The sequence below is a fragment of the Sceloporus undulatus genome, chromosome 6 (assembly GCF_019175285.1).
Source record: "Sceloporus undulatus isolate JIND9_A2432 ecotype Alabama chromosome 6, SceUnd_v1.1, whole genome shotgun sequence".
NCBI classification, from domain to species: Eukaryota; Metazoa; Chordata; class Lepidosauria; order Squamata; family Phrynosomatidae; genus Sceloporus; species Sceloporus undulatus.
Genome location: NC_056527.1, coordinates 170,053,396 through 170,074,051, shown reverse-complemented (window position 1 = coordinate 170,074,051; position 20,656 = coordinate 170,053,396). Strand labels below are relative to the sequence as shown.

Genomic DNA, 20,656 nt, shown 5'->3' with positions numbered 1-20,656 from the left:
CATGTCCTCATGCCTTGCTAGTAATGGAGGACAGGCTGCTAGAGTTCATCTAGGGGTCATTAAGGGTTATCATTGATTCCAGAATTTATATAAACCAATATGGGTAACAGTTGACACGTTTTAAGATCCAAATTATGGATTTTGAAATGACCTGTGGATAAATCAAGGGTGGAATCATGTCCTGTATTGCCATGTACTTTATGTGTATTATCCTACCCTTCCCCACCACTATTCCCTTCTTCTCCTTCTGTGTCGTGTCTTTTTAGATTGTAAGCCTGAGGGCAGGGAACCGTCCACTTAAAAAGATTGTATGTACAGCGCTGTGTAACTTTACAGCACGTTATAAATAAAGCTGAATAATAATAATCATCATCATCATCATCATCATAATCATCTTAGGCACATAGAATAAAGGATGCAAAGGACGAAGCAAAGGAAAACAATTCCAAAGAACTTACAAAATTCCAGCAGGCATAACTATCAGTGCATTTGCTAAAGGCTGGATGGATGAGAGAGAAGGGGATCGGTGCTTCTAAGGCAGATTAAACTCTTGCCTCTCACTGTGTGTGTATCTATGTCTATAGCTATATATATAGGCGTTAAAATGTAGTACTTACATTGACCCACGCATAACTCGACTCAGGTAATTTGGGTCAATTTTTAAATCTACATTTTTAGACGTATACATGAGAATATACACTGTGTATGTGCGTCTGCGTGCGTCTGCGTGTGTGTGTGTGTGTATATATATATATATATCAGCAACAATTTATTACGGCATAGAGTCAGTATAAAAATACCGAAGCGACCAAGTATCCATTTAGACACAATACAGTGTTCATACGTAACAGCAAGGGATCAAGAATGGCATAAAACTCTCATGTGTCAATTGAGAAAAGGATTTCGGAGGATTATAGGAATGGTGCAAAAATATTTCTTTAGCATCGTCATTTAAGTATCAATTAACAAGAAGATCCAGCCATTTGGTGGAGTGTGTTCAAGCAAGAATGTATGTTCAAAGTTAACCATTAAGAGAAACAAATACAAAAGGCATTTCCCATCCATTGACACATGGACTGACACCGTCGTCGGTCGATTCATAAAGAGAAAGAGAATTTCATACAGGATATATGTGTGTGTTGCTTTTATTTATTGTTTTGGTTTACTGTTTGTTGTCATGTTTTGTTTTAGAATGTATGATTAATCATTCTTAATAGAATCCAGTTTCTTGGGGTTCTTTAACATACAAGTAAACTTAATTTTTAGAGTAAGGACCATAGAGTTTCCCTGCGGTCGCCCAGAGCGGCGGGCTCTTCGGCACCGGAAGTCCGCCGGCGCCGCCGTTCGGGAGGCCGGAAGCGACTGCCAGGGGGCGTGGCGGCCCGCTCCTCCTCTGCGCAGGCGCGCTGCTCCTCTTCCCTTCCTTCCTTCCTTCCTTCGGAGGATGATGATGGCGCTGAGCAAGACCTTCGGGCAGAAGCCCGTCAAGTTCCAGCTGGAGGAGGACGGCGAGTTCTTCATGATCGGCTCCGAGGTCCCTGCGGGGGAAGGAGGGAGGCAGGGAGGAAACGAAGGAAGGAAGGAAGGAAGGAAGGGGCCGGAAGTTGAAGGGGGCTCCCTCTCTCTCTGGCCCCAGACCCACCTCTCTGTCTCTCTCTCGGCGCCTCGCAGGTGGGGAACTACCTCCGGATGTTCCGGGGCTCCCTCTACAAGCGCTACCCGTCGCTCTGGAGGCGCCTGGCCACCGTCGAGGAGCGGAAGAAGATCGTGGCCTCCTCCCACGGTCGGTCCCTGGGTTCCCGGAGGGGGAGGGTCTGTCCGGTGGCTCCTGGCCTTTGGGGCTCCCCTCCCCGCCCCAGAGAGACACGCTGACGCCGCCTCCCTCCCTCCCTCCCTTCTTTCCCTGCAGAGTCCCAGCGGAGCCACAGCCCTCGCAGATGTAAGTCTTTGGGGCCCTGGGCCTGCCCTCCTGCCCTGCCCTGGCCTTCTGGGGCTGGCTGCCCTGGCTCTCTGGGAAAGGGCAGCTGCATCGTCCTCCTGCTGCTGCCCCTTGTCTGGCCCAGAGCGCCTGCCTGCCTCTTCCTCCTTCCCTTCCTCTCCCTCTCCCTCTTCCTGCTCCAGACCACGGCTACACCACTCTGGCCACCAGCGTCACGCTCCTGAAGGCCTGCGAGGTGGAAGAGATCCTGGACGGCAACGACGAGAAGTACAAGGCCGTCTCCATCAGCACCGAGCCCCCCACCTACCTCAGGTCAGCCCCAGGCAGCGGGCACCCAAGGGCCCCGGGGCTCTCCCTTGGACGAAGGCAGGGCTCAGGCCGCGGGGCTCCTCCGGAGGGGCCTCTTTTCCTCTCCGTTGGAGGCAGCAGCCACTGGACGGCACAAGACCCAGGAGAAGGACATGGGACCCCCCTCACAAGCACTGCCTGCGTCTCCATGCAAAATCAGGCGCTCCTGAGCATCTTCCAGCCGTCTTGAATTCTCGCTGCTGCAATCATCAAAATGGACTAGAAATGCAGTTCGTTTTTCCAAGCTTTCTACACAGACAGGATGAGTCTCCTTGTCCAAAGATCTTGGGCCAGAAGAATTCTGCCTTTCAGGGTTGTCGCGGTTTTTTGAGGGGTGGGCGGTTAGGTCCTTCATGGCACACCTTCTTCAAGGTGTTTCCATTGAGCCTGGTGTGGGAGTAGCCTCTGGTGACCCATCTGTCTCCCTCCCTCCCTCCCTCCCTCTGTCCTCAGAGAGCAGAAGGCGAAGCGCAACAGCCAGTGGGTGCCCACCCTCCCCAACAGCTCCCACCACCTGGACGCCGTCCCCTGCTCCACCACCATCAACCGGAACCGGATGGGACGCGACAAGAAGCGCACCTTCCCACTCTGGTCAGTCGGCCCTTGCCCAGGGGCCAAGCGCGCAGATGGGGCGAGACAGCTTTACGTGATTTACGTGTCTCAGCGGTTTCTCTAGTCCAATAGCAAGGTGTCCCTTATTGATTGATTGATTTCAAGGATTTATAACCTACTTTTCTCCCACAATGGGATTCCCTCTCATCCCAAAGAACAGTCCACAAAGTGTGATCAGACCACTGCCATCGAAAACAAGTGACAGCAACACATAATAGTCAGTGCCCAGAAAGCATTTGTCGTAATACCTTGCAATATATCATATCATTCCACAGAGGACCTTGTCTACACTCTCTAGTGTTGTTGTTGTTCTTTATAATAATGCATTCATCTCCCCACATTCGCTGCTCTTAGGGGCACAGGACCCCTTTCAATGTGGAAAGAATGCAAATAACACTATATTTTTAGCTGAGAGAACACCTCTCTAGGATTTCCTAAGTCCTCCAGGGCAACTCTGTGGTCAAAGTCTGCCAGACATTGACCATAGAATTGCGCTGGAGGAGCTACAAGTGCCTACTGGAGTCTTCCCTCTAGGAATCTCTAGGTCCTTCAGTGAGGCTTTTGGTAAAAGGTGCGCTGGAGGACCTAGAGATTCCTAGAGGGAACATATTAATAAAATACACGTATAATCAATCCCACAAAAGTCAACGCTGCAAATGCGGAGAGACGAGTGTAGTACACTTCTCATAGGTTGTCCTGTAAGTCACAAGCGGCTGCTCTCAGGCCTCAGAAGCGTCTTCCGCTCCCTTGCTTCTCGGGAGACAGAGTTTGGGCTCCTCTTCCTCTCAAGGATACAAACTGCCCACCCAGCGACTGCCAACCCTTGTGTATTGTCCTCCGGTGTCTTCCCTATCTCTGTTCTTGCCGAGTACAGCAAAGCACATAGAACATCTTCATGCACAGAGTTTTCATTTTCTCTGTTATAAAGGTGTAAATAACCCAAGTACTTCACTAATCTTATTTTACTAATACAAAACTGAATCATGTTACGACCCACATATGTTCCAGCTTGCTAAAATCAGGACCGCTTCTCCATCACCTGCCTCACGAACGGCACTTGATTCCACGTAACCCACCCTCCTCTCTCTGCCTGTCGTTCCAGCTTCGACGACCACGACCCGGCCGTCATCCATGAGAATGCCTCCCAGCCGGAGGTGCTGGTCCCGATCCGGCTGGACATGGAGATAGATGGGCAGAAGCTGAGGGATGCCTTCACTTGGAACATGAATGGTGTGTAGTAAAGAGCGACACGGGAAGGATCGGGTGGCTAATTTTAAGGCTGAATTGAAGACACTCTTGTTTAGGGAGGCATTCCAGATGATCGGTTCTTAATCTGCTGTTTACTTAGAAAGTAAGAACAGCTGCTTCGCTGCACTCTTCCTCACTCTGGGGCTGAGATGCGGTGCTCTGAGGCAGATGAGGTTTGCTTTAAAGATAGCAGGGAACTGCCCCAGATGTGTGGGGGACGACTTCCCTCTCCCTCCGCACTCTTTCCTTACAACAACCTGCATCTTGCGCTATTGTTGCTGTATTTTGCACAATTAGCTTTCCCCTTCGTGCAGAAAAACTGATGACTCCAGAAATGTTTTCGGAGATCCTCTGCGACGACCTGGACCTGAACCCCCTGACCTTTGTCCCGGCCATCGCCTCCGCCATCCGGCAGCAGATTGAGTCCTACCCCACGGACAGCATCCTGGAGGACCAGTCGGACCAACGCGTCATCATTAAGGTGAGGAGGGGTCCAAGGGCAGGGGCCTTCTGGGCTGTTGCCCGACAACCTGAACATGTACCAGATGCCCCAAATAATTGCATTCCATTTATTTCTTCCTCTGGCTGTGTGGACCTGGCCCTCAGTTTTCCTGCATACCAGATCTCTCCCCCCCCCCAGTTTCCCCCTTTCTCTGGGGCTGGGAGGAGATGGTTTCCACTCCTATTGAACAGATGAAGGGGCTGGGATTGAGAAGGGGGCAGGTGTCAGGGGTTTCGAATGCACTCTCCTACTTTTGTGTAACCTGGACCAGGTCAGACTCTGATGCGATAAGGAAACATTTGAAATCTCGGCACAGTTTGTTAAGAAGGTGATGCAGCTCAGACTGACCGTGGGGCTGTGTCTTTTCTGCCCGCTCCTCCAGCTCAACATCCATGTGGGCAACATCTCTCTGGTGGACCAGTTTGAGTGGGACATGTCCGAGAGGGAGAACTCTCCGGAGAAGTTCGCCCTGAAGCTGTGCTCGGAGCTGGGCCTGGGGGGCGAGTTCGTCACCACCATCGCCTACAGCATCCGGGGGCAGCTCAGCTGGCACCAGAAGACCTACGCCTTCAGGTGGGCATTGCTGGCGCGTCTGCTGCCGGGCCTGTGGCTCCGCTGGGGAGGAGTAAAGGCGGGGAGGTCCTGGCCCAGCGGCGGCCCAGGCTTGGCATCTAGGAAGCAGAAGCGCATAGATCAGTCGCACCTGCGCTCCCCTTGAGCAACAACGGTGGGGGCCAGGTGTGCTCCAGGGTACACACCTGGCACACTTCTGTGATATTCACTAACAGGGTTTCATTGCTTCTCTGCAACATTAGCATTGCCTCTACAATTATATTTATTTACACCTCACATTTCCCCAGTTTGGGACTCAAGGTGGCAGCTGACAACACTTGACCATAAGTTAAAAATTCACAACAGCAATAGGTTAAACATTTACAAGGCAAATCAGCCATTGTAAGATTGGAAGCCAGTTAAAAACATAAACCATTAAACAGTGAAGAATAAAAGGCTCCCACGTTGTGCTGGGAAGACGCCATCAATTGTGGACACTAAGTAGAGTCGTCCCTGGTAAGTCCTTGGATGGGAAACCGCCATGGACAAGCAGGTGTTATAGGCAACGTTTCAGAGGCAAAACCATCGCCCAGTCTTCCATCCCCCCAGAAACCCTGTGAAAAATCAGTGGGGTCATAACAAGCCAACAGGCAGCTTGAGGGCACCTACATTTTCCCTTCCAGGAAAAGCACTTCTCAAAATCCTGCTGAAATAGAGAAAGGGTTCACTTATTTGAGAGTAAGGAAGGTGGCACTGAGTCTTTCCCGGACGGAAGAGGGCAGAGGAGGGCACAGTTGGCGGGGGCCAGACTAGAATAATATTAAACCGTTTGTAGAAGGAAAGCCCTATGAAGTGCGAATCCTGGGTGAGCTCTTACTGGGACATAAGGGCCTTCCCCTGGCAAGCGGAGGGCAGTGCGGAAGGTTGGAGGAAGTGGTCCTGAATTGGCCCACACAATCCTCCTGGCGGCCACCATTTCCTCTTCCAGCGAGAACCCTCTGCCGACGGTGGAGATCGCCATCCGCAACACGGGAGACGCTGACCAGTGGTGCCCGCTGCTGGAGACCCTGACGGATGCTGAGATGGAGAAGAAGATCCGGGACCAGGACAGGAACACCAGGTACCTCCCGGTTCTCTCTGGAGCTGTCCCTGCAAGCGCATTTTTAAGGGGACCTCGTGGCTCACAAATGCATGGCTCCTCTCACCTGAAGAGGGTGGGAGCATTAGTCCAGCGGATGTGGGGCAGAGGGGGTCCCTTCCCGACATTCGCCCTCCGGTTGGCCATTGCGCCCGGTGGGGGAAGCCAAGGCAGTTGGTGGTTCTGCGAAACCCAAAGCGGAGAGGGGGAGTGCCTTGCCTTGCCTCTCTCCACAGCCCCAGAGTTGGTCTGTTCTCCCGTCCAGAATGGGAGCAGTCCCCCTCACAGGGCTGTCGCTCACGCATCCCTCCTGTCTCCTTTCAGGCGCATGCGTCGCTTGGCCAACACGGCCCCTGCCTGGTAGCCTCCCATGCGCCACGAGGCCTTGGTGCCCGAATTGCCTCCACCAAGGACCCAAGAAGGCAGCGGCGGCGGAGAATTTGGAGGATGCCTTTCTTTTATTGTCCTCCATCCTGTCCCCGTCCCTCCCCCCCCACCGGCCCCCCCCTCCCCAGGAAGGCCCCCAAGTGAAGAGGGCTGTTTCCTTCGCCCCCCCCCCTGTCCCTCCAGAGCAGCCCTGCCCCGCAAGACCCCCCCCCCCCTCCCTTCCTCAGGACTTTTTAAATAAACGTGTTGATATTTTGGTTTCCATCCAGTTCTGCTTGGCCTTTCTTTTGCCCCCCAGATCCTCGGCCGGGCCCCTGCCTTCCCCTTTCCTTCCTTGCAGGGAGGGCAGCCATCCTTTCTTGGGAAGCGCAAGAGGGCCGCCAGTGCAGGACCCTCAGAAGCCACCCAGCCCCACAAAAAAGGGGAGCGGGGGCCCCAGAGAGGGCTTGATCCAGCCTCCGTTTTCCTGGCTTTGAAACAGGCAGAGAGAGAGGAAGGGGAAAGGTTGTTGCTGCCAGGAAGGCCAAAGGGGAGAGGGAGGGCAGGGGAAGGGAAGGGGGGCTCTTTGGAGTCACCCCAACGGTTTCCTCCCCCCCGTCCTTTGCCACAGATGGGGAAGCGGTGCACCCTGAAACCTGTCCTCCCTGTACGCTGCACCCCACAAGAGGGACGGAGGCAGGGCAAGGTCCCTCCCTTTGGGGTCTTTTTTTGGGGAGAGGATCCAAAGTCCTTCCAGGAGGAAAAGGGGGCCATGGACTGCACCCCTAATGTCCCTATTGCAGGAAGGCCAGCAGGTTGGAGGGTCCCCTCAGTGGCAGGGGTGACCCAAACGCTGGGCAAAAGGGATGAGGGGCTGCACCCCAAAACCCCAACCTCCCCCTCAAAGAGAGAGTCAGAGGGAGCGCATGGGGCAGGATTCCCTTTGGGGGGGTGGCATTTGGAAAATGGGGCAGAAGTCCTTCATGGCCAGCAGAGAAAGGGAGCTATGGGGCCGAGGGTCCCTTGGGAGGATTGGGCTTCCTCCGCTGCTCTCCATGAATGCAACGCAACACAAAATGCAATAAACCGGCCTGCGCTCTATTCCTGCGACGGAAGAAGATTATTCCGTTGTCCATGGGCAATAAAATGACATTTTCCTGCATTCGATAAATACGATGCAACAAAACAGAAGAAAACCACGCTGCTCTGGACAAATGCCAGGGAATAAAAGAGATGATTATGCTCTGTTTAAATGAAGTCAGAACAGGGAATATGATATAAATAAAAATACAAGGCCGTGAAATCAAATGTCCTTCATCAAGGCAATGAAACAAGACGCTATGCACTGTTCTGCCTCCTGTTCTCATGGCTATAAATGCAAGCGCAGTGCCATTAAGTGCCCCATGGCAGCCCATTGCTGCCGCTGGGACTTCTCCTGGGTCACCTTCCTGCTGTCCAGCCGTGCGTGCGGCCGGTCCATTAGGTCAGCAGGGAAGGCAATGGGTGACCAAGTGGGTCCCGGGCGTCAAGGTCCAAAGCCCCCTCAGGGTAAGTTTGCAAAGGGCCGGAGGCAGTGCCAGTGTCCAGCTGGACAGGCGAGGATGGCTCTCCTCCTGCGGCGCATGGTAACATGTTTCCTCCTCTGGTCTCCTGTCCCGCCTCGCAGGGAGGGCTGCGTGTGTCCTCTGAAGGGAGGCTTGGGCCGGGTGTCCTCCGGGTCCCTCTGGTCCCACAGAAGCCTTTGCAGGTCCCTGCCCTGTTTTGGGAGAGAGCAGAGAGGAAAGGAGGCCGAGGGCTGATGTCCCATGGAGGCCTTCAGTGCTTTTAGGGTTTCCATTTCAGCCCAGTCAGTGCTGCTTCCATTCAGGACTGTTTGGCCTTTTACAAAATGGTCTGTTGATGGATTTTAATTCTTTACTGTTTTTAAGATGTATTGTTTTGGGCTGAAGTTGCCGCCTTGATTCCCTGCTTTGGAAGAGAGACAGGAGAGGAGGAAGGAATAGGAATGGCGTTTGGAATAGACTTATATAGCAATGATACAGATTTATATATAATGCTGTAGTCCTGCTATAATATGGATATAGATATATTTCTGCCTGTGCTCTTTATTAATGCCATTTGGCAGAACGCCTTCAGAGACCAGGCAGGGAGGCCTCACACCATATATATATATATATATATACATATATATATATACATACATACATTATATTTTAATAGGGTCCTATTCTGCTCCTGTAAATGCAATAAAATAAAAGAGACAACGACAATAAACCTGGAACAGAAGACACCACAAAACAAATGGAATAACAACAACAGTAACAATAAGGAGCAGAGCTCCATCCTTTTTTCTCTATATATATATATATATACAGATAGGATAGATAGATAGACAGACAGACAGACAGACATAAATGCAATGCAAGGACGGAAAGGGAATCAAAGTGGGGCAATGTCTGCAAAGGCAACCTCTCTTTCCATCGGCCGACTCTAAGCGCCTTCTTCCTGGGATCCACAGACACTGATCAGCGCTGTGCTCCCTCAGCTCAGGAAGGAAGGAAGGAAGGAAGGAAGGAAGGCAGCAGGAAGGAGAGAGGGAGGGAGGGAGGGAGTCTGCTGCAGCAGCCGGCCTTTCCTCCTCCTCCCTTGCTTCCTGGGCCAAGGGGTTTCCTGTGCCCTCGCTCAGGGGCCCCTTCGGAAGAGCCAGGGAGGGAGGGAGGGAGGGAGGGGAGGCCAAGGGGGCCATGGAGGACGGAGACCCCCCGCAGCCCCCCGCCTCTCCGCCGGAAGATCCGCGCATGCGCCGCCAGGTGAGCCCCCCCCACTGGGACCCCCTCCTCCCTTGTGGGCGGGGCCAGAGAGAGAGAGAGAGCCTCCTTCTTCCCGCCAAAAAGCGGGGGCTGAGGGAGGGCCCTCTCTTCCTGTTGGACTTCCGGAAGGAGTTTGGTCCTCCTTTCCCTCCCTCTTCCTCCTTCACTTCCTCCTTCCCCTTCCTCCCCCTTCTGGTTCCGCCTTCTCCTTCCTCCTTCTGTTCTTTCTCACTTTTCCTTCCTCTCTCCCTCTTTTTTCCTCTTCCTCCGCTTTCTCTCTCCCTTTCTCTTCTTTCTCCTCTTCCTCTCTTTCCTTTTCTTCCCCTTTCTTTTTCCTCCTCCTCCACTTTCTCTCTTCCTCTTCTTCCTGTTCCTTCTTCTTTCTCCTTCCTTCCTTCCTTCCTTCTCCTTCTACTCTTCCTTCCTGATCCTCTTTCCTCCTTGCCATCTTCTTCCTCTCCCCTTCCCCTCTTCCTCTCTCTCTCCTCCCTCTTCCTCTTCCTTTTCCTGCCCAGGTCCAGGGCCGGGTCCTGATCCTGGCGATCTGCGCAGCTGGCATCGGGGGCTCCTTCCAGTATGGCTACAACCTCACCATCATCAACGCTCCCACCCAGGTCAGAGAGAGAGGGAGGAAGAGAGGCCTGCTGGTGTCTCCTCCTTTTCCTCCTTCCTTCCTCCTTCGCTCTTCCTGCCTGCCTGGAGGCCATTTCCTCCTCCTCCATCTCCATCTGCCTTCCTCTCTCTCTCTCTCTGCAGCCCATCCAGGCCTTCATCAATCAGACGTGGCTGGAGCGGACAGGGGCCCCTCTGGCCGGCCCTGGGGTCACTCTGGCCTGGTCCCTGGCCGTCTCCCTCTTCCCTCTCGGGGGGCTGGCTGGAGCCCTGCTGGCCGGACCCTTGGCCCTCAGGCTGGGCAGGTGAGCTCCCCGGCCCTTTCGGGGAAAGAAGGGGGTCCTTTGGGAGGAGTCTGGCCCAGTTGCTGCTCCATGGATCCTGAATTAACGGGGGACAGAGGCCTCGCACCAAAAGACCCCCCCCCTCTCTCTTTCCCTCCAAAGAAAGAAATCCCTGCTTCTGAACAACGCCTTCGTCCTCCTCTCGGCCGTGATGGTGGTCAGCAGCCGGGCAGCCAAGGCCTTTGAGATGATCCTCCTTGGACGGTTCCTGGCCGGAGTCAACGCTGGTATGGCCTGGAGGGGGCAGGTTTCGAGGGCAGGGGAGGCGTAGGATACGGAGGTCATTCCACGTATCCTTGACCAGTACTGTGTCCAGTGGCAGCATCATTACTGACCCCCTGCTCTCCTTCCTTCCAGGGGTGGGGATGAGCATCCAGCCCATGTATTTGGGGGAGAGCGCCCCCCAAGGACCTCCGGGGGTCCGTGGCCCTGACATCCGCTTCCTTCACGGCCCTCGGCCTCGTTGCGGGGCAGGTGGTTGGACTCAAGTAAGGAAGGAGCAGACCCAGGGGTCAAAGGGCATCCCCAAAACTCTTGCCCCGGGAGGGAAGGCTGGCTGGCAGGGGCACAGAGCGGGCGAGGGGCCGCTGGTGGGCCCCGTCCGGCCCTCCGTTTCCAAAGAGCAGCCCCAGGCCATGAGCTCTGTCTGGCATCGCAGCTTTTGAACTCTGAACTGCGCTTGCATTGACCAGATTAAGCAGAGAACCAAGGAGAGGAGGAGGAGATACCAGGACCTTTTAAACGCAGAGGGTTAATGGGGAAAGAGGGAGGCTTTGCCACCGCACTTCCCTTAAGTTTGCAAAATCCCACACATGCCAAGATTTCTCAGGGGATGCACAGATGGCCAGGAAACGCCAGAGGATGCGCAAATTGGTAGCACTGATCACTGAGGAAGACTTTGCAAATGAGGAAGCACTGCAGCATTTTGGTTCTGCCTGAGTCTCCTGGGAAGGACAGGATTCAAGCCCTTCCTCTCCCTCCTTGATGGGGCCAGTTTGGGCTCCCTTTATCACACTTGGAGAAAGCTGAGGATGAAGAGGGAGGAGAGGGGAAGTGGGAAGGGCTGACCCCTCCTGGCCGTCCGTTGTCCCCCTTTGTGCCTCCCCCGCAGGGAGGTCCTGGGTGCGGAAGAGGCCTGGCCGCTCCTCCTCGCCAGCAACGCGCTGCCAGCGCTGATACAGCTGCTTCTCCTGCCCTGGGCCCCTGAGAGCCCCCGATTCCTCCTGATCGACCGGGGAGACCCCGACTCCTGCCTCGCCGGTGGGTCCTTTTGTGCTTTCCACTCGTGGGGATACTCAAACATGGCTCCGGTTTGGCAGGAGGCTGGAGGGACCGGTCCAAGCCCCTTCGTCTGCCATGCAGGAGCTCAAAAATCAAAGCATCCCCGACAGAAGGGCATCCATCCCCTGTTTAAAAACCTCCAGAGAAGGTCACTCATGGTCTCTCTCTCTCTCTCTCTCTCTCTCTCTCTGTGGAGCTTTCCAAAGAGGGGTTCCGTTTCTTTTTTTTCAATAATGTTGAACAGATAAATGTGTGCAAATGATTTTTGCATTTTTGAAATCAGCTCACAGCATTTGAAGGAAGCGGAGGACAAAAGCGGGACGAGGAGGATAGAGAAACTGGGACGTTCTGAGAGCAGCTAAGAAAGCGAGAAGGCAGAGGATTCATGGGGAGTCTCTCAAGAAGGCCTTCGACAGGGTTCCCCATGATGTTCTTGCAAACAAGCTTGGAAAACGTGGGGTAGACAATGCAACTGTTAAATGCATTTGTAATTGGTTGACTGGCAGAACCCAAAGGAAGCTAGCTCAGCCATGACTCCTCTTCTTCTTCATCCTGGAGAGAAGTGACCAGTGGAGTGTCCAGTGGGGCTCTGTCCTGGGGCCAGTGTGCTATTTAACATCTTTATCAGTTATTTGGAGGTAGCTATAGAAGGCATGCTTATCAAATTTGCAGAGAACAACAAATTAGGAGGAGTAGCTATTACCCCAGACAACAGGATCAAAATTCAAAATGACCTTCATAGATGAAAAAGTTGGGCCAAAACTAACAAAATGAGTTTCAACACAAAGAAATGCAAGGTAGTGCATATAGGATGGGAAACACCTGGGTTAACAATCTGAAAGGGATCTAGGAGCCCTAGTAAATCACAAGTTGAACCTTAGTTAACATTGTGATGCGGCAGCTAAAAAGACCAACGCAATTCTAGGCTTCATCAATAGAAGTATAGCGTCTAAATCAAGAGGAGTAATAGTGCCGCTCGATTCTGCTCTGGTCAGGCCTCACCTGGAATAATGCTGTGCCCAGTTCCGGGCAAAACAATTCAAGAAGGAGATTGAGAAACTGGAGCCATGTGTCCAAAGGAGGGAGACTAAAATGGCGAAGGGCCTGGAAACCATGAAGCCCTATGAGGAAGGACTCAGGGAACTGCTGGGGATGTTTAGCCTGGAGAAGAGAAGGTTAAGAGGGGATATGAGGAGAGCCCTGTTTGAATACTTGAAGGGAGGCCATATTGAGGAGGGAGCAAGCTTGTTTTCTGCTGCTCCAGAGAATAGGACCCAGTGGAGCAATGGAGGCAAGCTCCAGGAAAAGAGGTTCCAGCTCAACATGAGGAGGAACCTCCTGACAGAAAGGGCTTTTCGACAGAGGAACACTCTCCTTCCTCAATGGAGATTTTGGTGGAGTCTCCTTCCTTGGAGGTCCTTAAACAGAGGCTGGATGGTCATCTCTCAATGGGGCTGCTTTGATGGAGAGTTCCTGCATGGCAGAAGGAGGGGGTTGGACTGGAGGGCCCTTGGGGTCTCTTCCAACTCTACGATTCTATGTTTCTAGGCCCATGCCAAAACCCTGACCTCTTTCTTGTCTGTTTGTCTAAGTGTCCCTGTTCCCTTCCTCTTCTTCCTCTTGCCTTTCCTCTTTGCCCAGCTTTGCGTAGCCTTCGGGGGGGGAGGTGACCTGGCGGCCGAGATGAAGGAGCTGCTGGCCGAGGGGGCCGCTGTCCAAGGGAAGACCCCTCCGGCCCCTTGGGACCTCTTCTGTGACCGCAGCATCCGCCGGCAGCTCCTCTCCATCGTGGTCCTCAGCAGTGCCATGCAGCTTTGCGGAAACGACTCGGTGAGCGACACACAGATGGACAGACAGAGGAGCAGGGCGATGGATCCCTTATCCCATCATCCCCAGATCAGTTAACAAAGCCTGTGCACAGGCTCTGTCTGCTGGCTCCCTCCTCCCTCCTCATCCTCCGTTCAGCTGGGAGGTCTTCCAGCAGCATCTGCAGAGCTCCCCTTGCGATGGGTGGGATTTGGGTCCACCCAGAGGCCCCTACTGTGGACCCCTGTTGCGATTGATCTCTTCCTGCCCCTGTCTCTTCGTATCCCTCCTGCCCTCCACTGTCCGCCCAGATGTACTCCTACGCCTCCTACATCTTCCGGGCAGCCGGCATCCCTGAGGACAAGATCCAGTACTGGATCATCGGCACCGGCACCTGCGAGCTCCTGACAGCTGTCACTTGCGTGAGACACTCTGCACATGCCCAGGGGCTCCTGGCTGGGAGGGGATAAAGCACAAGGGGGGGTCATAGAGAGGGCGTCTACTCCATCCAGTACTGGGTGGGTGACCCCCTCCTCATTTTGTCACAGCCCTCCTACCTCCTTGGAAAACGCAGGGAGGCTGGGGATGATGGGCCTACTCCAAGTAATGCTCCTTTCCTCTGCCCTCCCTGGACTTCCTTTCAGACGCTGGTCATTGAGAGATCCGGTCGGAGGGCACTGGTGGTCAGTGGATACAGCCTCATGGCTGTCTGGGCTGTCATCTTCATGGTTGCCCTCTCTCTGCAGGTAACCAGTGGGGGGGGGGGGCAGGTGGCCATTTTGGGAGGCAGGGCCCCTTGTTCCCTCTTTACTGGGCAACAGAAGCAGATGGGGCTCCCTATTAAGCATCAGGTCACCCCTCCCTCCCTCTTACTTTCCTCCTGCATCTTTCCCCCTCATTCATTCCCTTATTCATCCCTCCCTCTTTGCTTCCCATCTTCTCTTCTTTTTCCTTCATCCCTTCCTTTGCTTCCCTCCCTCCCTCCCCTTTTCTTCTTTCTCCATTCTTCTTTCCCTTCCTTCCCTCTTTCTTCTTTCCTTTCTCCATCCATCTTTCCTCCCCTCCCTCCCTCCCTTTCCTCTCTGCAGGACCGCCTGCCCTGGGCCCCCTACCTGAGCATGGCCTGTATCTTTGCCTACATCCTCAGCTTTGGCATTGGACCAGGTGGGTCTGTTTTGGGTGGCTGCTTCAGGTCCCTTGCCTGGAGTTTGCCCCAAATGCCCACAGCAGGTGGCTGAAACCAGCCTTAATTCCTTTGAGGGCATTTCCACTTTAGAGGAACTGGGTGGGCACCAAGGGGCCCTCTACTCCAGCCCTTTGCCATTCCCACCAGGGACCCCCAACCCACTTCTGGGCAATCTCCTCCATGCGCATCAGGGGGAGCTAAAAGGTGGGTGGCAGAGGTTCCTGGGGAGGATTGCACTTTGCCTTTCCTCCGCAGCCGGTGTGACGGGCATCATCCCCACCGAGATCTTCGACCAGGTCTCCCGGCCGGCCGCCTACGTCGTCTCCGGGTCGCTCCTCTGGACCAGCCTCTTCCTGGTGGGGACAGCTTTCCCTTTCATTGTGGTAGGAAACAAACCCTCTCCCCACATTTTCAGTTGCAAGATGGAAACCCATAACCTGTGAAAGTACTTTCCTGACTTTTAAGGTCAACTTCTGGGGTCAGTTTGCTCACTTGACTGTGGGCACATGGCCTCCTCCAAGGACTTCTACAATGGGAGAACTGGGAGGGGGGTCCCCTTGTGGGTCCAGGCTTTCCATCCCTTTTTCCTTCCTTCCTTCCTTCCTTCCTTCCTTCCTTCCTTCCTTCCTCCCAGGAGGGCCTGGGGCACTTCTGCTACCTCCCTTTCCTGGCGGTCTGCGTCTGCACTGCCCTCTACGTCGGCCTCTTCCTCCCAGAGACAAAAGGGAAAACGTTCCTGGAGATCTCTGAGGAATTCAGAAAGTGCAACTTCGGGGGGGGGCCGAAGTGTCCTCTGAGGATCCCTGGAAGGCTCCAGCGGAGGAAGAGGAAGAGAAGGGGAAGAGATCCACTGCCCTGTAGCCTGCCTCGTTTTCCCTCCTGAGAGGGAAGTTTTGCACTTTGACTTCTGTTTCCAGCAACTGAAACACACAAAGGACAAAGAGAGTGAAGCCAGGACCCTTCAAGAGCAGCCAAGAAAATGGGGAGGCAGGCGGTCAGTCAAGACTTTGGGGGGGTACGGACGCCCTTGATCTCGTTTCCCTTTCTGACGCTGGGATGGAGAGGATTGCCTCAGGCAATGAGCTCATGCATTTTAATATATATATATACAGTATATATTACATGGGTTTCACATTGTTGCACGAATAGAAATGCTATCTCCAAAATGATTTGATGATGATGATGATTCAAAGAGCATTAGTTTTATCAGAAGTAAATCCCTGCAAAGCTCTCTTTTCCTTTCTCCCTCTTTCCTTTTCCCCTCGATTCCTCTCTTCCTCTCCAGCCCAAATCTACCTCTGCATTTTATTCTCCCTCTGAGATCCTGGAAATCAAGATGCACTTTTATCAGGTTTATAAAGTAGCAAGAGGGTTGTTTTTCTAAAATCCTGGTGCGATTAGGTTTTTATTATTTATCAATAATTGACAAGTATTGAGCTGTTAGTAAGTCCAGGAGCCTTTGCATGGCTAGATGCCAAATGATGCCTGTCTATGGTCAGCACTGCAATATGTGTGAATGCAATAGTTCTGACAAAGGCAAATGCTCAGGGAAAGAAGAAAACGGAGCCAATGTGTGCAATGCACTAATGGGAATAAAATGATTAAATCTCCAGTGACTGGCATCTTTCTTCTCCCCAGCAAAGATCTCACACATAAACATGGGCCTCTCTTTCAGTTCTGCTGGGAAAAGATCCAGCTGCTCATCTAAACGACGGAGCTGGTGACCTTTGCAGTTATACAATCTTGTGCGTGACTCTATGTTCCCAATTGGCCTCTTTCCTGCCCCACTTCTTTCGAGGCAGAGAGACTGGTGTCTGCCAAGGAGGGACTTTTAAAAACAGAACAGGAGGAGGATTAAAGAGGCAGCATGGTGTATCAGTTAGAGTGACAGGACTCCAGGAGACCTGGGTTCAAATCCCTGCTCACAGATGGAAAATCACTGGGTGGCTTTGGCAGGTCACCTTCTCTCAGCTTCAAAGGAAGGAGTTGCCATCTCTTGACATTGACTTCAAGGCAGATTTCAACAACAGGTTTGGAAAAGAGGGCAGGAAGAAGATCTACTTTGGAGAGAAATTAGGCTCTTTCACCAGTGAAAAAGCAGCCAAAAAAAAAAAGGGGGGGGATTGAAGAAGGAAAGGAGGCCCCTGCAGGAAGTTCCCTTTGAAAGCAGCTGAAAAAGTGGAGCTGTGGAGGATTCAAAGGGCTCTCTGCCTGAATTGGGACTCTTGGAGGCTTTGCAATTGCGATTCCCTTAAATTGGCAAAATGGCCCTCCCGCCAAGGCTTGGCGCCCAGCTCCCTCTTCTCCTGTCCATCCTTAATTGAGTTAATTAGGTGCAAAGGACGCTTGTGTTTCAACTTCAGTTTGAAGCAATGGAAGGGAGCTGAGGATGGAGGTAGGAGGAAGAGGAGAGAGAAACCAGGGCATTTTGAAAGTTATGAAACGGGTCAGGAAAACCAGAGACAGTAAAGGCGCAACTCGACGGAGGAGAGGACGCGTTTAGGGGCCGGGGGAGTCATGGAGACTTGAAGAGAGGTAGACTAATAACATTTTAATCTGTGGTACCATTGGCTGAGTACATGGGAAACAATACAGAAATGCTGGCGCAGAAAAATGCGAGGGCGGGGAGCAACTGCGCCATGCGAAGAGTGCGCCTTGGCTGAGCTGGGGCTCCTCTGGGCGAAAAGCTCAGAGGAGAAAGTGCAGCGGGAGCAGAGCTACTTCCCATAGAACTTCTTGTTCAAGAGGAAAATGAGAAGGTTGACATTCACTTTTGCCCGGTCAAACAGCTTCATGACGGCCACACCTTCGTACTGGAGCTGCAGCAGATCCTGCCAAGAGAGAGAGAGCGAGACTGAATTCTCAACCAGGGATCCGGAGCGGCAGTGAGCAGCGGATTCCCAGAGAGGCACTGGATCCCAAGCGATGGCCGGCGGCTGCGCTCCCTCCAACCCAGTTCTAGGCCTGGAAAGGTCTGCGGTATTTCCGGCAGGTTTTGTGCTCATCGGAGCATCTAAACAGTTTCAAAGCCAAATTTTGTAACAGGGAATTGTTTTTGTCCTTCTCCAGTTTGGTCCCAAAATCTGTTCCAAATGACAGACGCACATTCTGCAGATGCTCTTTGGCTGCAGGCATCAAAAAGGAGCCCTAGGGACGGGGGGCAGGGGGTGTCTGCTATGCTCAACAAAGCGTTCTTGGGGGAGAATAGTCGGGATGCAGCTCCACCAAAGCAGAAAGGGAGCAGCCCAACCAGTTGCAATGCTGCTGCCATGGCTGCTTCTTCAGCTGGCACCTGAAAGAAGATGGGCACCAGATGGGCAGCGGAGGCAATGCCTTATGCCTGAATGCATGGCATGGCTGGCCCTCCTATTTTAGCTGGGCCTAAAAGGGACGGCTGGAAGCATCAAGGCAGCAAGGGCAGAGCCATCCTGACCGGCGAGAATGGTGCTGCCTCTGAAACACAATGAAATCTGTGACTTGAAATAGGAAGTGGTTATTTTGAAACTGAAGAAATAGTTGACTCAGATTAACTGGAACTCAGCATTGGGATATTAGAGACATAACCGCCTTTTCTTCACTGAAAACATGCAATATAAATAAAGCAAATAAATAAAAGCAGCAACATTCAAACAGACATTTGATAACGTGGCGGCACAGAATCCAAGTCCTCTCGCTGCTCCCAAGAGGGCAATGGTTTCCACAAAGAGGGGAGCGCTCTGGCTCCTCCAACTGTCAGAGAAGCCACCTCCAAAAAGCCTGGCACCCTTAAATAGAGATCTTTTGTTCATCTACTTTCCCAACCTGTTACTTTTCATTAAATCTGGACACTAGTGGCCTTTAAGTTTAATTGAGACAAACCTGGGGGGGGGGGGGAGGGGGCGGAAGGAATCACCCTTCAAAGCTTTATGGGAAATACAGAGGGCACAAGCCTTGGGGTGGGCTGCAAAGGCGGGAGGCAAACTCATACCTGGTAATGCAACATGAACGTTTCCATCTGAACCCCCATGAACTTTGCTTTTACTTCAAAGTCTCCCACTTCTTCAGTTGGACCAATTTCAAATATTACATTTTTAAACCTGCATAGTTGGGGACAAGAACAAACGTAAGACTTTAAGGTGCAAACTCAAAGTGTTGCCAAATACTGCACAATGGGGCATCCGGATAGAAGGTGGAGGGACCCACTGAGCCTCCCACTGGCGCCAAGTGCCTGAAAAGGAGGAAGAGATGGAGGAGGGCAGCATCAGCAGCGGTCAAGGGATGGCATGGCAGGGGCCCAGCACAACAAAAACAAGATCCCCCTGGATCTGTGGCTTCTGGGCTGGATGGGGGCACTCACAAACTGCCCCTCACTCTGAGTAGATGCCACACTGCTCCTCGTCGTAACACAACAGCAGCCCTGGGTCCATCTAGGGGGCCGTGGGGTCCTCCCATCTCCCAAATAGGTTTTCTTAGCTAATTCCCTAATCCCCACAAATGCTTAAAGGGATGTTCCACATCCAGAGTAATAAAGGGGAAGCTGTATCTGTTGGTGTGTGGCTCTGTAATCTATAGACTCTCAAAATGTGTCATGCGCATTAAGGGAGGAGGGGTCTGTGGGCTGTGATCTTGGTGCTAACTGGTTTTTTAGAATGGGTTAATTCATCGAAGGTCACTGAAAACTCTCTGCTCCTACAGTTCAGCTTGCAGCATGCGAAGCAGAAGCCGTCAGGAAGGAGAGGCAAGGCCTGGCGCCCACATTTCTTTCCTCAAGGACCATCTATAGCATCCTACTGGCAATGGATGAAATCTTTGGGTATGGCATCCCTGACAAACTGGCATTGCTCCTGTAAGGATTTCTGGTTTTCCCCCCAGGTGCTCATTTTTGATATGTTGGCTAGTTTTCCCCAAAGGTATGCATTTACTCCGTGATGCCAGACCCGGGGTATTTGTGTGTTTCCCAGGAGGCCTCTGGGGCCACTGTATCCTGCAGTGCTGCCTAATGGGCAACCCTTGTGTGAGGAGACTCACTGGTTGGCCTGCAGATCTTCAATCTCCAGGAGGACCCCCTTTTCATGGAGCCGTGCTGCTGTGTACTTCAGGGAAATCTTCTTGCTTTTCTTGCCCTTCATCTCACGTGGCTTTTTGGAGACTCTGAGGAAAAGGAAGGCAGGGCTACTCAGGCGGGACCCTCGCTCTGCCCCCCGATTTGGAAAGTGCTTCCAGAGAGGAGTGAGTTGCGCCTGAAGCCGAGGCATCTGGGTCCCTGCAAGGACTGCCAGGGGAAGCCTCCGTCTCCTGCGCTTCTGCCGCCAGGCTCTCGGGGTCTGGATCCTTGCCTCGCATGGCTACTAACCGCTCTCCCTTCGCTCCTGCTTCCTCCACCCGAGGCCTGATGCCAGGGCCGCCTGGGGCCAAGAGAAAAGCCTAATTCCTCTGCCATCCCAGCCCTTCCCCAAAAGTGCGTCCGCAGGGGAAGAGGGGTCACTCACTTGCCCTTGCTGGCCAGGTTGTCCAGACAGGTTTTGATGTAGCTCTTGTAGTAATCCACTTGCTCCCCATAAAACGTAGCCTTGGAATTGAGCGCGTTGTGTGTCTGCTGCAGCTTCACCAGTTCTGCCTTCCTCCGCTGGCGATACCGTCGCTGGTTCCGGATGTCCTAGATCATTGGGGAGCAGATCCAAAAACAAACCTAGTGTCAATGTGAGAGGGACCCGAGAGTAAGGGTCTTGCTGGGACTGAGACCGGGGCCATATGAAGGCAACAAGCATCCGAGGGAGCTGACAGCGGAGACCAGAGAGGGCTGCAAAGAGAAGGCCCGCAGTTCAGAGATGGCACCTGAAGGACCACTGCCGCCTCCTCCATGGTCTCTGTGACAGACGCAAATGTGCGGCTAGCAAGCCCCTCTCCAAAGGCGGAAGGAGTCCTGCACGGCA

At 53.0% G+C, this 20,656-nt stretch overlaps 3 protein-coding genes across 3 annotated transcripts in view; 2 read left to right on the top strand and 1 right to left on the bottom strand.

The window, feature by feature from the left end:
• Window positions 1-1,371: 1,371 nt before the first annotated feature.
• SMARCB1 (SWI/SNF related, matrix associated, actin dependent regulator of chromatin, subfamily b, member 1) lies at window positions 1,372-6,880 on the top strand. Its single transcript, XM_042472173.1, has 10 exons — window positions 1,372-1,534; window positions 1,672-1,783; window positions 1,910-1,939; window positions 2,122-2,251; window positions 2,741-2,878; window positions 4,002-4,129; window positions 4,462-4,628; window positions 5,032-5,222; window positions 6,190-6,321; window positions 6,664-6,880. Exons 1-10 carry the CDS (start codon window positions 1,445-1,447, stop codon window positions 6,701-6,703), a joined length of 1,158 nt encoding a protein of 385 aa, XP_042328107.1. The 5' UTR covers window positions 1,372-1,444; the 3' UTR covers window positions 6,704-6,880.
• A 2,542-nt stretch (window positions 6,881-9,422) lies between these two features.
• On the top strand, window positions 9,423-16,356 carry LOC121932996 (solute carrier family 2, facilitated glucose transporter member 11-like). The gene is given in 14 exon segments (XM_042472172.1): window positions 9,423-9,515; window positions 10,031-10,129; window positions 10,272-10,432; window positions 10,574-10,698; window positions 10,829-10,872; window positions 10,874-10,959; window positions 11,583-11,731; window positions 13,394-13,410; window positions 13,412-13,582; window positions 13,870-13,980; window positions 14,203-14,304; window positions 14,647-14,722; window positions 15,000-15,127; window positions 15,379-16,356. Coding segments are annotated over 14 exon segments (1,584 nt in total). The 5' UTR covers window positions 9,423-9,449; the 3' UTR covers window positions 15,628-16,356.
• A 924-nt stretch (window positions 16,357-17,280) lies between these two features.
• Window positions 17,281-20,656, bottom strand: part of LOC121932994 (ras GTPase-activating-like protein IQGAP1) — a 34,606-nt gene continuing 31,230 nt past the window's right edge. The window contains 4 exon segments of the mRNA XM_042472168.1: window positions 17,281-17,575; window positions 18,712-18,820; window positions 19,752-19,874; window positions 20,213-20,379. Of these exon segments, the coding sequence (XP_042328102.1) occupies window positions 17,462-17,575; window positions 18,712-18,820; window positions 19,752-19,874; window positions 20,213-20,379 (513 nt within the window). The 3' untranslated portion in view covers window positions 17,281-17,461.

Bases quoted from the DNA above. Each gene is read 5' to 3' on its own strand.
- SMARCB1 (XM_042472173.1), top strand. From the start codon at position 1,445: ATGATGATGGCGCTGAGCAAGACCTTCGGGCAGAAGCCCGTCAAGTTC. The intron at 1,940-2,121 runs GTAAGTCTTTGG...TTCCTGCTCCAG, and splicing joins GAGCCACAGCCCTCGCAGAT to ACCACGGCTACACCACTCTG. The intron at 6,322-6,663 runs GTACCTCCCGGT...GTCTCCTTTCAG, and splicing joins GACCAGGACAGGAACACCAG to GCGCATGCGTCGCTTGGCCA.